The sequence below is a fragment of the Heterocephalus glaber genome, unplaced genomic scaffold (genome assembly GCF_053883595.1).
Source record: "Heterocephalus glaber isolate CG9 unplaced genomic scaffold, H.glaber_assembly_v1.0 deba00001761, whole genome shotgun sequence".
NCBI classification, from domain to species: domain Eukaryota; kingdom Metazoa; phylum Chordata; class Mammalia; order Rodentia; family Bathyergidae; genus Heterocephalus; species Heterocephalus glaber.
Window position 1 is genome coordinate 266,582 of NW_028258458.1, and position 14,924 is coordinate 281,505.

A 14,924-nucleotide genomic window follows, 5' to 3' on the forward strand; every position below is an offset into this window, starting at 1 on the left:
TGGGTTAACAGGCAAGGAACAGGCACATAGAAAAGTTGTATGGCCTTCAGCCTTGTGGAGAAATCTTCAAAGAACATTCATGCCTTCTGACACATGTGGGAACACAAAATGGAGGGAACACTTGGGATTGTGGTCAGTATAAAAAAGACTTTCTTGCTCTTCACAAGGAAACATCTTGTGCAGACCAACTTCCTGTGTTCAGTCAGTATGGAAGAGACTTCAGTCTGACTCAGAATGTGGCTTACCAGACAGCATGCACACAAGTGAAATCTCTTGAATGCAGTGACTTTAGGCAAGCCTTTGTCAGTCAGCCGCCACAGCTTCAGGCACATGGGAGAACTCAGAGTGAAGACAAACTCTTTGAATGGACACAGTGTGGTGAGGCTTTTAATCCCTCTATGAGTCGTGCTGCACATGTTCAAATGTACACTGGGAAAAAACCCTACGAATGCAAGGAATGTGGGAAAAGTTTTAAATATTCTGCCAATCTTAATATTCATATGCGAACCCATACAGGAGAGAAACCTTATCAGTGTAAGGAGTGCGGAAAAGCCTTTTCTAGGTGTTATCCACTAACTCAGCACTTAAAAACGCACACTGAAGAGAAGCCTTTTGAATGTAAGGTTTGTGGAAAATGCTTTAGAAATTCTTCATGCCTTAATGATCACTTTCGAGTTCACACTGGATTGAAACCCTACAAATGTAAGGACTGTGGCAAAGCATTCACAGGGCGCTCTGGCCTTAGTAAACATTTACCAACTCACACTGGAGAGAAGCCATATGAATGTAAGGAGTGTGGGAAGGCCTTCACTTCCTCCTCTGGCCTTATTAAACACATGAAAAGTCACACGGGAGAGAGACCCTTTGAATGTGACCATTGTGGGAAGGCTTTTGCTTCTTCTTCATCCCTTATTACACATTCAAGAACCCACACTGGAGAGAAGCCTTTTGAGTGTAAGGTATGTGGAAAAGCGTTTACATGTTCTTCATACCTTCGCATCCACATGCGAACTCACACTGGAGAGAAACCTTATGAGTGTAAGGAATGTGGCAGAGCCTTCACTGAGCGCACAAGCCTTACCAAACACCTACGAACACACACTGGAGAGAACCCCTTTGAATGTAATGTATGTGGGAAAGCATTCGCCTGTTCCTCCTACCTTCACAATCACATACGGACTCATACTGGTGAGAAACCTTACATTTGTAAGGAATGTGGGAAAGCCTTCACTGTTTCCTCACACTTAAGTAAACACATAAGAATTCACACAGGTGAAAAACCCCATAAGTGTGAGGAGTGTGGGAAGGCCTTCACTGTGCGCTCAGGCCTCACTAAACATGTGCGGACTCACACTGGGGAGAAGCCCTATGATTGTAAAGAATGTGGGAAAGCCTTCACCACATCTTCAGGCCTCCTTGAACATATAAGAAGTCACACGGGAGAGAAACCGTATGAGTGTGATCAATGTGGGAAAGCCTTCGCTTCCTCCTCATACCTTATTGCACATTTAAGAATTCATACTGGAGAGAAGCCCTTTGAGTGTAACATGTGTGGCAAAGCATTTACATGTTCCTCCTACCTTCACATTCACATGCGAACTCACACTGGGGAGAAACCCTATGAGTGTAAGGAATGTGGCAAAGCCTTTACTGTTTATTCACACCTAAGTAAACATTTAAAAACTCACAGTACAGAGAAATCCCATAAATATAAGGATTGTGGGATAGCCTTCAGTACTTCTTCTCATCTTCCTGAACATGTAAAAACACTAGAGAAAAGCCCTTTGGATGCAAGGAATGAGGAAACTGCTTTCGGAAATCCTCTTGCCTTAGTATTACATTCAGATTCACAGTGGCAAGAAACTGTATCGATGTAAGCCATGCATAGTGTTCATTTGTCCCAGTTACTTCAGACCTGAAAGAATTCACAATATAAAGAACAAGTCATCAGAGTCAGCTTACAATCCACCTTGCAAGGACTCATCTTGAAGCTGTACAATATCAGAAACATGGAAAGCCTTCTCTGTCTTGAGATCTCACTTAAATATGTGAGATTTTTCCAATGGAGAGAAGCTATTGATGCAACATGTGAAGCACTTTGGTGGTTGCCTGTGAGAGCACAATGGACAAAGACTTCATGAAAGTAAGAAATGTTAAAAGGTCATTGTTTATGTTATTCCTCAACCTTTAATAAAGGGATTCTTACTTGAGAAACTATTCATGTATGGAATATGAGGATTGCTTCTCTGTTCTGAAATCTTATATGCTGACAAACACGTGACTTTCTTGGTGGTTTTATAGATTTATTTTGAGCATTTGCAGTTTCAATATTTGAAATGTTTTGAATATTTGTGAATTTTTATGGCTTTTCAGTTTTAAATACTTAATTTCTATTATAGTCCTACTTTTTCTTCCACCTTTACTAAGATATGACCGAGAACTAAAACATACATAAATGAAATGATTTCCACAGTCAGGCTAATTAAAATACCTCTTACATGATATAGTGACCTTTTTTTTGGTGTTGTAAAACACTTCCTACTCAAGGCTAAGTCAGGTGTTCAGTACCTTATTACTAACTATATTCACATGCTGTATATAATGTCTCAAGAACTTCATCTTTTAACTGAAAGTTCATGCCTTCTGACAGATATCTCCTTAGTTGCCCCAACCCCTAGCGTCTAATAACGAGGTGTATTTTTTTCCTTCTGAGTTTGACTTTTAGATTCCATATTTAAGTACGATCATGCAGTGCTTATGTTTTTATGTTTGGCTTATTTCACATAGCATAATGTCTTCCTTTATTCATCCTTGTTGTCCTGGGTTGGAGATTTAGCTCAGTGGCGCCACACCTGCCTTGCAAGCACAAGGTCCTGAGATCGATCCTCGGTACTACAAAAAAAAAAATCATCATCCTTGTTGTCCTAATGGTAGAATTTCCTTTTTTTAAGTGTAAATATTCCATTACATATACTTATCATATTTTCTTTACCCAGTCACACATAAAGGAATGCTTAGGTTGTTTCCATACCTTGGCTATTAGTACTGCTTCATTGAACATGAGTGCATGTATTTCTTTAGGGAGTCATTTTATTTCTGTGGATGAATGCTTAGATATGTGGGATCATTTGGTTGTTCTTTTTTTTGGTACCAGGGATCGAACTTGGGTCCTTGCGCTTGCACAGGAGTGCTTGTTCTTATTTTTATTTATTTATTTATCTATCTATCTATCTATTTATTTATTTATTTTTGTGCCAGGGATCGAACTTGGGACCTTGTGTCTGCGAGGCAGGAAGCAGAGCCACTGAGCTAAATCCCTGGCCCTTGGCCCCTTTATTTTTAATTTTATGAGGAACTTCCATACTGTTTTTCAGATGTCTCCACTAGTTTTGATTCCATTTAGCTGTATACAAAATGTTATGGTTTCCTTCACATCCTTACACTTATTATCTCATTTTTTAGAATAAGCGCCATCCTAACATGTATGAAGTAATATAACATTTGTGGTTTTGATTTTCATTTCCCTGATGACCAGTGATTTTAAGAATCATCATCTACTTGTTGATCACTTACATACCTTTTTTTTGGGTAGGGGGGATCGAACTGAGGACCTTGCACTTTCGAGGCAGGCGTGGTGTCACTGAGCTAAATCCCCAGCCCTATTTACATATCTTTTTTAGAAAATTATGAAGGTCCTTTGCCTATTTTAAATTAGTTTTTCACTGTTATATGGTTCTTTTTTTTTTGAGGTACCGGGGATTGAACTCAAGACCTTGCACTTGCAAGGCAGGTGGCAGCACCACTGAGCTAAATCCCTGGCCCTTATGATTCTTTATATATAGGATGTTAATCCATCATTGGACATTTGGATTACAAATATTTTCTCTCAGGTACCATGGATAGTTTTTCAATTTGTTGTTTCCTTTGCTGTGAAGAAAGTTTTTAGTTTGGTATAGTTTTACTTTTTAAAAAATTGTTGTTTGTTTTTTTGCCTTTGTTGACTCTGTTGTTGGTGTTTCTAAGATCAGTGTCATGATGCTATTCTCCTGTTTCATCCCAGGAGTTTTATGGTTTCACAGCCTCAGGTTTAGTCTAATCCATTTTGAATGGATTTTTGTGTATGTTATGCAATAATGGTCCAATTGCATCCTTTTGCATATTGACATCTAGTTTTCAATCATTACCATATATGAACTGAGTTGTATTCTTGTGGTGTTTGTCAAAATTAGTTTTCTGTGCATTTATTGATTTTTGTTCCTTTCCATTGGTCTGTGAATCTGATTTTATGCCAGTACCCATACTGTTTTGATTACTGTAGCTTTGTGATATAATTTGAAATCCAGATGTGTGATACTTCTACTTTTATTCTTTTTTTTTGGTACTGGGTATAGAACTTGTGCCCTTGGACTTGTGGGGCAGGAGGTGGCACCACTGAGCTAAATCCCTGGCCCTCTACTTTTATTCTTGCTTAAGATTTTTTGGGCTTTTCGGAGTCTCTTATGTTTCTGTATGAATTTTAGGATTTTTTAAATAATTGTGTGACAAATGCCATTGGAATCTTGAAAAGGATGTCATTAAATTTGGCATTTTGGGTACCTTGGACATTTTCAAATATTATTTCAATCCATGAATATGGGATAAGTTTCCTTTTTTTTGGTACTGGGGATTGAACTCGGGACTTTGCGCTTGTGAGGGGCAGGCAGTGGAAACACTGAGCTAAATCCCTGGCCCCAACTTTCCATTTACTTATAACTTGTTTAATTTTCTTATTTAATTTTCTAAATCAATGTTTTGTTTCAGTTTGTCAGTCTTTCTTCTCCTTAATTAAATGTATTTCTAAGGATTTTATTGGTTTGTTGTTATTGTCCACTTCTTTTTTCTTTTTTTTTCTCGGTACCAGGGATCAGACTCAGGACCTTGCTCTTGCCAGGCAGGTACAACACCACTGAGCTAAATCCCTGGCCCTTGTTTCTATTGTCAATGAAATTATTTTCTTAATTTCTTTTTTTGGTACTGGGGATTGAATTTGGGACCTTGTTTTTTGTGAGGCAGGCACCGGAACCACTGAGCTAAATCCCCAGCCCTCTTAATTTCTTTTTCAATGAACAACTGTTCATTATTGGTGTATGGTAACACTTTTTATTAGTGTATATTTATGATACATAATAGTTAACCCATTTATACTGAAGGTTGCAATCTTTTGAATTTTTCCATGAAATTAATGTTATGAAAAATTCAAGGAATAAGAATAAAGAGTAAGAATAAAAATTCAAGGAATAAGAATTTGAAGAGAAAAAATTGTATTATGTTCCATTGTTTCATGGATGTTCCAAAAATGGAACACTAGGCATTGAATCATTAACATTCATTGGGGAAATTGGTACATAAGCATACACTATTAATTTTTGTGTGCTGACTTTGTATTCTGCTGCTTTCCTGAATTCATTTATTATGATCATTCTTTCATGGGTCATTAGGATTTTCTATATTCAAGATCATGTCATCTGCAAACAATTTTACTTCTTTTCTATTTTTATGTATTTTCTTTTTCTTGCTTAGTTACTATGACTAGAACTTGCAGTATTATGATTAACAGAAGGTACCTGGGCACCCTTGTTCCTGTTCTTGAAGGAAAAGCTTTGAGCTTTTCACTGTTTGTGTATGATGATAACCATTGGCTAGTCATATATTGTCACTATTATGTTAAGGCATGATCATTCTATACCTAATTTGTTGAAAGCTGATATGAAAATATGTTGAATTTTGTTAAAATTTTTTTCTGCATTTTTTGTCAATGATTTTCCTTTCATTTTGTTGTGTAATGTGTAACATTTATTGATTTTGCATATGTTGAATCACCCTTGCATTACAGCTATAAATTTCAGTTGATAGTGATGCATGATCCTTTTAATAATTGATTCAAATCTGAATGGGCTAAATTTGCCCATCAAAAGACATAGTGGCTGATTGCATTAGAAACAAGACACATCTGTGTGTTGCCTACAAGGGACTCAGTTCATCTTTAAGGACTCAAGTAGATGGGAAGAGTAGGGATGGGGAAAGATAAGCTTTGCAAATAGAAACCAAAAGAAAATGGAGGTGGCTGTACTTGCATCAGACAAAACAGACTTTAAGTCAAAAATTATAATGAGAGAAAACGAGGTGAGGGTGAGGAAGTGGTCATCTCATCAAGAGGATAGAACACCTACCTGGGTGCAGTGGGATGTGCCTATAATTCCAGCTACTTGGAGGCTGAGGTGGGAGTATCACAAGGTAGAACCCAGCTGTGGCAACAGTATGAGATCCTGTCTTTAAAAAAAAGTGTGTGGCCAGGGATTTAGCTCAGTGGTTTCAACACCTGCTATGCAAGCACAAGGACCGGAGTTCAATCCCCAGTACCAAAAAAAAAAAGTGGTGTGTGTGTGTGTACATATATGCATTTTATATATATATGTGTGTGTGTGTAACACACATATATGTGGGGGAAGATCACCAAAAAAAATGTATACACACTCCAGCAGTTCACCTTACTAATAAATGTCTAGAAGCTAATGGTCACCACTTTGAGCACCTCGTAGAGGCCAAAGGGAACTTGTATTAATCTTATGATGTCTCAATAAATTTAGTATTAAAATATTTATATAAGTTTTGCTTTGCCTTTTTTTTTTTTTTGTGGTTTCTCTCTTTATATATATGCACTTGACAACAGAGCAGCTAAGGAAGTGTCAGCAGATCTGAATCAAGAAATAGGTAGCAATACAAAAATAGTAGGGTTTTAAGTACCCAACTTTCAACAATGTATAGATTGTGTTGACTGAAAATCAATAAGAAAACATTGGATCTAAGCTATACTTTATCCTAAATGGACTTAACAAACCTGTTTAGAACATTCCTTCCAAAGGCAACATTCTGTCTATGTGTGGAAACATTCTCCAAGATTGATTATATGTTAGACTTTATGCAAATTTCACATTTTATCAGTTTCCTTCATCAGAATCAAGATTCATAATCTCACATTGCATTGATTTGATACTGTCAAAATCCAAAGTAACTATGGTTATTTAATGGTTGCATAGTGTCCATTTGTATATGATGTAATTACTGATGAGTTGGAACCTACTGCAGTCTTTTTTTTTTTTTTGGTATCTGGGATTGAACTCCGGACCTTGCACTTGTGAGGCAGGTGGCAGAACTACTGAGCTAAATTCCCTGCCCCTACTGCAGTCGTTTTAATGACTTCCATTATTTTCTTTTGACTTTTTTAGTGAATCATTTTGTCATTAAATTATTTTCATTCTTAAAAGTCTGGATTGTATATACTGTATTACCTGAAGACGTTTCTGTTTTAAAAGTCTTAATATCATTCCTTTCTCATAAAATATAAAAACAGTTTTGAACACAGTGATTTTTGTGACCAGGTGTTGACTGATAAGTTAGCTAAGAGACTGCTCTAGAATGGCATGAGGTGAAAGTGGCAATCCACAGACTAGTAGACACAGCACACAGCTGATGAAGAGGACACAAGATAACCTAAACTTTGCTAACTTTTCCAATTATGATAAATCAGTGTTTGCTCTCCCTTTGTTTTTTGGTCAGTCAAACCCCTGGAGTGAACCCAGGGCCTTCACACTGAGCTACATCCCCAACCCATTTTTATTTTTTGAAACAGGGAGTCACGAAGTTGCCCAGATGTGACTTGAACTTGCGATCCTCCTACCTGAGCCTCTCAGTGGATTAACAACATGGATATGTTAACACTTCTTGTAGGTTAGAATTGTAGCCATGGCTTAGCCATGATTTCTGTTCAGGATTCCATAAAATTGAGACCAAAGTGATGTACATGGTGCATTCTTCTGGAGATCCTGACACATCTAAGTATGTGTTTCCAGTGCTCCCTAGAAAGGTATATTGGGACCCTGGCCCTTTGTCTCTTTGCTCCCCAGTGAGCACGAGTTAACAAGTTTCCCCCACCACATGCTTCTGCCACGATGTGCTGTCTCACGTCAACAGGCACCAAAACAATAGGACCAAGCTACCATGAACTGAAACCTCTGAAACCATAAGCTAAAATCTTTCCTTCTTAAGTCTTTTAACCCAGATATTTTGTTACAGTGATAACACATAGTGTAAGCACAGGTATGCTGTCTGTCTCAGTGAATGCAGGTCTAAAACCTGGACAGAATGCATGGGGAAGCTTTTGAACAATCTGAGAAATAAATAGTAAATAATAGGAAATAGTAGTAGGAAATAAGCGGAAAAATCCATGAAATTTCAGAATATCAGCAAACAGTGCAACTTCCCCCTTCAGTATCATCTGATCTAAACTGTACAGCCAAAACACCCAGAAGTGGACACAGGCACCAAAGAAAGCTCACAAAGCTCTCCAGTATCTGGCACAGCCCACAGGGAGGAGTCTTCCTCATGCTCAGTGAGATAGAGGTGGATTTCATTTTCATTTGCCCCTACCCTTAAGCAGTCCTGTGGTGACAGCAAGATCTGCCAGGCATTGTGAACCTGAGCAGGAGACAAGACAACCACACTCTACTCACCTTTAGGTAGAGACTCCAAAAGTACTGCAACGTCTTTGAAAACACAACTCACACCGATGTCACAACCCACACAGTGCTGGTTCAAACTTGCAAGCTAAACCCAACTGAGTAATTGCCTGACTTTTAAAAATAAAGTACATTCTCTATAGGATTGATAGGTTGCAGGGGTGGGCATTAAAGTGCAGGCCTCAGACATGCTAGGCCAGTGCTCAAACACAGCTACAGTGGACACTTGAGTTAAAACTGGCCTCACATATGAACAACTTGAGTTACAGCTACAATTTTAGTTTTAACTTAAGACCAAAGTCTTGAGTTACAACCTGAATGCTGGTCTTTCCTGTGTGGGGCAAATTGAGAAATCCTGGGCCAATGTCTAAGGACACTGAAATCTGCCTGGAAGAAAGTGTGGCCTAAAATTGTATAGGAGAGAAACTTTGAAGGCTGTGTAGAGGAGCTTGAGCCTTCAGTTGATCCTGTGGTTGATGACATTGTCACTACAGCAGAGTCCATAGGCTTGCAGGTGGACAGTGGTGATGTTGAGGAACTGGTGGAGGAACACTCAGAGGAATTGTCTACAGGGGAATTTCAGCAACTTCTGGCTGAGCAAGAAAGAATGGCAGCTGAGGAGCTTTCTGAGGAGGGAGAGTATCAGCAATCAGTGCAGCAAAGTTTTTCTGAAATAAAGGAAATCCTGAAAAAATGGACAGAACTACAAACAATTGTAGAGAGGACGGACCTACCCAGATAGAGAAAAAAACAATTGTTGCATTCACTTGCTTAATAACGATGTCATATCATAACTACAGAACAGTGTTAAAAGACAGAAACAGACCATTTTAGACCAGTTTTTAGTTCTGAAAAGGTCAAGACTTAGCCACAAGCAGGTCCTAGTGGGCTACAGACTCTCTCAAGGAGAGAAAGGACACCGGAGAGCCACATTGCCGATGTTCTTATGGAAGGGGACTCTCCTTCCAAAAAATAAACACCTTCCATTTCATCCTCCCTTCCTGCAAGCCAAAGATGTCAACTTGAATGGATGGTGAGCATGGTATGAAATTGTTGTTTCTGGTAAACTAGGCACATTTTATAACTTTGATTAACACTAGGAAAGTTATTGGTGTTTCTAGTAAATTGTGCACATTATACAACCCTTTTTTATTATGAAAAGGTTAGTTAAGGGGTGCATTGGGAGGTTCAGAATGCATTATGGGTATTTCCATTATTTCATATGGGAAAAACAGTCTTGACTTTACAGTCAACCTGAGTTACAACCAGCCCTTGCAAACAAATTGAGTTCATAAGTCAAGAGTCCACTGTATATCCTCAACCCTCTCCATAGGGTGTAAGTACCCAGGACGCTACAACATAATACTCAAAATGTTTGGAATGTAATCCATAATTATTCAGGCTACTGTAGTCTTGTCATATTCTCAAGGGGCCTATGTGGCAGTACCAGGAGGCTAATATTCATGCCACCAGTGTCCTCCTATAAGAGGGGAAAGTAGGCTGTGATACAACTTTTTAAAGAAGTGATGATGAAAAACTTCAAATTTGGTGACAAATATAAATCTTGATGTTCAAGAATTTCAATGACCTAATACATGATAAGTCCAAGGAAATATAGGCCCAAACATAAATGACTAAATACTGAAGACAGAGAAAACCTTGAGCCTGAGAATAACAACATATTTTTGGGGGGGTAATGATTCAATCATCAGAAACCCTAAAGGATAAAAACAGATTAAGCATTTTTTCTTTTGCTAGTATTGAGGTTTGAATCTCAGGTCTTGCACATTCCAATTAAGTGCTCCACCAGGGAGCTACATCCACAATCCCTCATAGCATAGTTTTTGTTTTCTTTTGGTGTGGGTTGATTTGTTTTTGTGGTGATAAGAATCAAACCCAGGTCCATACTAGGCAAGGCTGTACCACTGAGCTATGCCCCCACTCCTGAATTAAACATTTTTAAGGACTGAGAGAAAAGGAACAAACTTAAACATTTGTGTTGGACAACGGGACTGTATTCTAGGATATTTGTCCTCTTTATTTGGCCTTAGTCATTGTCTTCGTGATGTGCAGGGAGCTGCTCAAGCTCCAGGTGATGACAGCTGTGTATGTGTCTATTTGATGGTGGTAGAGCTTTGGGAAGCAGTGATATAGGAAGTAGGATGTGGCAGAGCTGGCTGGGAAAATAAGTGGGACCTGTCAATTACAAGATCCTAGAACAGCTCCAAATAATTCAACAAAACCCCATATGTGGAACTTCTAACAGGCTCCCATGAGATGTGGACAACATATAATGACACGGATGCCACAAGGAGCCAACTATTGTGACTCTTCATGGTAGCTCACTATGTCTTCTAGACCAGAGTATACTTTTAATTTTGCTCTTTTTCTCCTTTCCTCTTTCGTTTGGCTCAAGTTTGCTCTGCAGAGCCAGTTTTTCTCTTATCCTTTTACCCCTCACTTTTCAAATAAATTTTTGGCACCGTTTTTGGCCTGTCTTGTCCAATTCTTTGTCTGAAGCAAGGAGGGCCTGGAATACCTTTAATTGGTGAGCAATTTCTAAAGAACGATCAGATAACAGCAGGACCTAGCAGGAAGCCCTAGGTCATGAGGTGGGGGTGTGCCCATGAAGAGGGCAGTGGAGTCCCATTCTCCAATCTCTTTGCCTCCTGGATCATGCTGTAAGTGGTTTGCTCCATTATGTGGTTTGACACTCTTGCCAGAAGCCCAGAGCAATGGAGATACCTGATCTCGAATCATGAGTCAAAATCAATCTCTCTCTTTGTCTGTCTCTTGCCTAATAGATTAGTCCTAGGTAATAGTAATTTAAAGGAAACTTATTTATATGCAAATACTCTAAGTAAAAACTAGCCACTATAATCCTGGCACTCAGGAAGCTGAGGCAAGAGGATTGCCTTGAACCTGGGCTACATAGTGAGTCCCAGGCCAGCCTGAACTACACAATGAGACCCTGTAAAACAAAACGAAACAAAACAAAACCCAAAAAACTAGCCAAAATAATCCAAGGATGGTACTGAATAGTCTGAATTACCATGGTTTAACAAGTGCCATCTATTCCCCACCCCCAATGCCTTCTTGTCAAAAATTGAAAAACTAATCCTAACCTTCACATAGAAATGGAAGGAATAGGGCCGGGGATTTAGCTCAGTGGTTCCAGCGCCTGCCTTGCAAGCGCAGGGTCCCGAGTTCAATCCCTGGTACCAAAAAAAAAAAAAAAAAAAAAACAAAGAAAAAAAGAAATGGAAGGAATAAATACAAAATAGCCAGCACAAATCTTTTTTTTTCAGTACCAGGTATTGAACTCAGGACTTTGTGCTTGCCAGGCAGGTGCAGTGTCGCAGAGCTACATCCGCAGCCTAGCCAGCATAATCTTTAAAGAGAGGAACACAGCTGGAAGAGTCACATTTTCAGATTTCAAAATGTGTTACAAAGTTGTAGTGATGAAATAATGTGATAGTGACTTAAGGATAGACCTATAGATTAATGGGGTTGAATTGAGAGTCCAGAAATAAACCCTCGTAGAGATGGTGAACTGATTTTTGGTAAGATAGCCAGAGTAATTCAGTGGGGATAGAAAAGAAAGTTTTCAACAGCCTGGAGTGGTTGTGCACACCTGTTATCTCAGCACTTGGTTGAGGCATGATGATGGCCACAAATTTGAGGACAGCCTGGGCTATGGAGTCAATTCAAAGCTGCCCTGAATTACATAGTGAGACCCTCCCTCAAAAATTTTTTTTTCAATAAATAGTACTTGTAGAACTGGATATCTATAAACTAAATCATGAAATTGGACGCTTACCTTATGCGACACACGCAAATTTAAAATCAAAGACTTAAATGCAAGACCAAAAACTAGAAGAAGGTATAGATAAGCTTCATGAAATTAGGCATAGAAATATTTTCTAAGATGTAATACCAAAACCAAATTGTAAACAAAGAAGAGATAAAGTGAATTGGATCTTAGCAAAACTACAATCTTTTGTACTTCAAGATGAGCATGGCAGTGCACATCAGGAATTCCAGCTACTCAGGAGGCTGAGGCAGGAGAGCTGCAAGTTCAAGGCCAGTCCGGGAAACACAGAAAGATACCATTTCAAAAACAAAAAAGTTGCAACTATAATGAGATAGCACTTTACTCTTCAAGGTTGGTTAACATGAGAAAGACTGTAATGAATGTTGACAAGGAAGTAGAGAAATTGGAATGCTCATATTTTTCTGGTGAGAATGTTAAATGTTAGTGCTCTTGTAAACAAGTCTATAGTTTTTGAAATCTTTAAACATCTAGTTACTTTATTTTTTCTTTTTTTTTGGTGCCAGGGATCAAACTCGGGTCCTTGCGCTTACTTTTGAAGCAGGCGGCGGAACCACTGACCTAAATCCCCGGCGATATTTTTTGGTTTTTTGAGACAGGGTCTCACTATGTAGTTCAGCTTAGATCTGAACTCACTATGTAGCCTAGGCTGACCTCAAACTCATGGCAATCCTCCTGCTTTAGCCTCCAGAGTGCTGGGATGACAGTCGTATACCAACATGCCCAGCTCTTTAGTTACCTTATGACCCAGGAATTGCAGACTCCTGGGTACATACTTAAGATAAATTAAAACTTTGTATGCACCAAAAATATGTGAATTTTTATTAGTACTTTTGCAGTACATAATGATCACACTTATCATGGGGGATTTGTACATGTACATAACACATCTTGTTTTTCTATCTCCTTCCTATTCCCTCCCTCCAATCCTACTCCTTACCCATTTACAAAAGCTCCATTTCCATTTTTTTCTTCAATTCTTTTTTTCCTTTAAATCCCTTTTCCTTTCCTTCCTCTGATATGTGAATTTTTGTAATTACTCGTAATATCTCAAAAGTGAAAATGGGCCAGGGATATAGCTCAGTGGCACCGTGGCTGCCTGGCAAGTGCAAGGTCCTGAGTTCAATTCCTAGTACTGGAAAAAAAAAAGTGAAAACAGCTCCGATGTCTATGTATTGATGAATAATAAAACATGGTATAATTTGTAAAATAATATTTAGCTATAAAAAGGAAAGACATGCTACAACACAGATGAACTCTGAAAAACACGCCAAGTGAAAAAAGTTATTCACAAAACACTAATTTTATTCATATAAAAATGTCAGGCCAGGATTTAGCTTAGTGGTGCTCTGCCTGCCTCACAAGCACAAGGTTCTGAGTTCAATCCCCGGTACCAAAAAAAAAAAAAAAAAAAAATTCATATAAAATGTCCACAAAAGGTAAATCTGTAGAGACATCATGTAGATTTATGGTTGCCTCGAGATTAAGGGAGGGTTTTGACATCGACAGTGTTCTTTAGGAGTTTGGAAAAGCTTATAAAATTATGGTTGCATGACACTGAATGTACTAAAAGTGGGTAAACTGCTTTATGTGAACCATATCTCAATAAAGCTGGACCAAAATGAAACAACAGTGAAAATCATGGTGGTACCCACATGATAGGGAACATGAAAGTTTAATGTCTACCAAGCACATACTGTAGTCATGTGAATTTTTATTTTATTTTTAAATTTTGCAGTGCTGGTGATGAAAGACAATGCTTCACACCTACAAGGCAAATACTTTACCACTGAGGGACACCCCTAATCCCAACTGACCATTTTACAGAGGAATGGTACTACCCTGCACCACATGCCAAAATGCATTCTACGCAGATGGAAATTTCAAATGTTGTTAAAAGTGTTAATATACAGTAGGGAAAATTAGGAAACTTGAATGTAATCTATAGTTTATGGGAACTTTTTAATGTAAGGAGATCTAAACATTATTATCTTTGGGGGGGTATCAGAGATAAACATTATTTCTTAAAATAAATTTCTTTGGCCCTATAAAGTTAAATGTTTTGTACACTAAAAGATGAAAATTTGACTTGAGGGTATAGCTCAGTGGTGGAGAATTTGCCTTGCATGTGTGAGGCCCTGGGTTGGATCCCTCACTCTGCAAAAACAAAACAAAACGAAATGATGAAAATTTAATGCCAAAGTAGTTATCGACTCCATAAAAACATCATCACACTGTTCATAGATCAATCTTGACATACCGTGTTGTTAATTCAGTGTTCAAAACAACTCCACAAAAGCTTACTGGAAACATTAGCAAAAATCATTGCCAGGGAAGCTTTTTAGAATCATTCCTGCCTGTCATTGGGAGGCCCAGGAACTTATGGTAAGATCTGAGAAATGAAAACAAATGTATTTTTGAGGAAAATAGTACATATTTACAAAAACTATCCAGGGCTGGGGATGTTGCTGAGTGGTGGAATGCTTGCCCAGCATGCCCATGCTCAAGGTTCCATGGCCGGCACTAGGAGGACAGGC

General features: G+C 38.5%; 1 protein-coding gene across 7 annotated transcripts in view; it reads left to right on the forward strand.

Annotated features, from left to right (window-relative positions):
- LOC101725999 (uncharacterized) overlaps positions 1 to 6,645 on the forward strand; it is a 35,415-nt gene extending 28,770 nt beyond the window's left edge. For 6 of the 7 annotated variants that reach the window (XM_087201786.1, XM_087201785.1, XM_021245213.2 and 3 more), the window contains one exon: positions 12 to 6,645. In XM_087201786.1, coding sequence (XP_087057912.1) covers positions 12 to 1,877 — 1,866 coding nt within the window. In that variant the 3' untranslated portion in view covers positions 1,878 to 6,645. The remainder of the gene's footprint in view (positions 1 to 11) is intronic. The other variant, XM_021245214.2, reaches the window with a different exon arrangement.
- Positions 6,646 to 14,924: the final 8,279 nt, after the last annotated feature.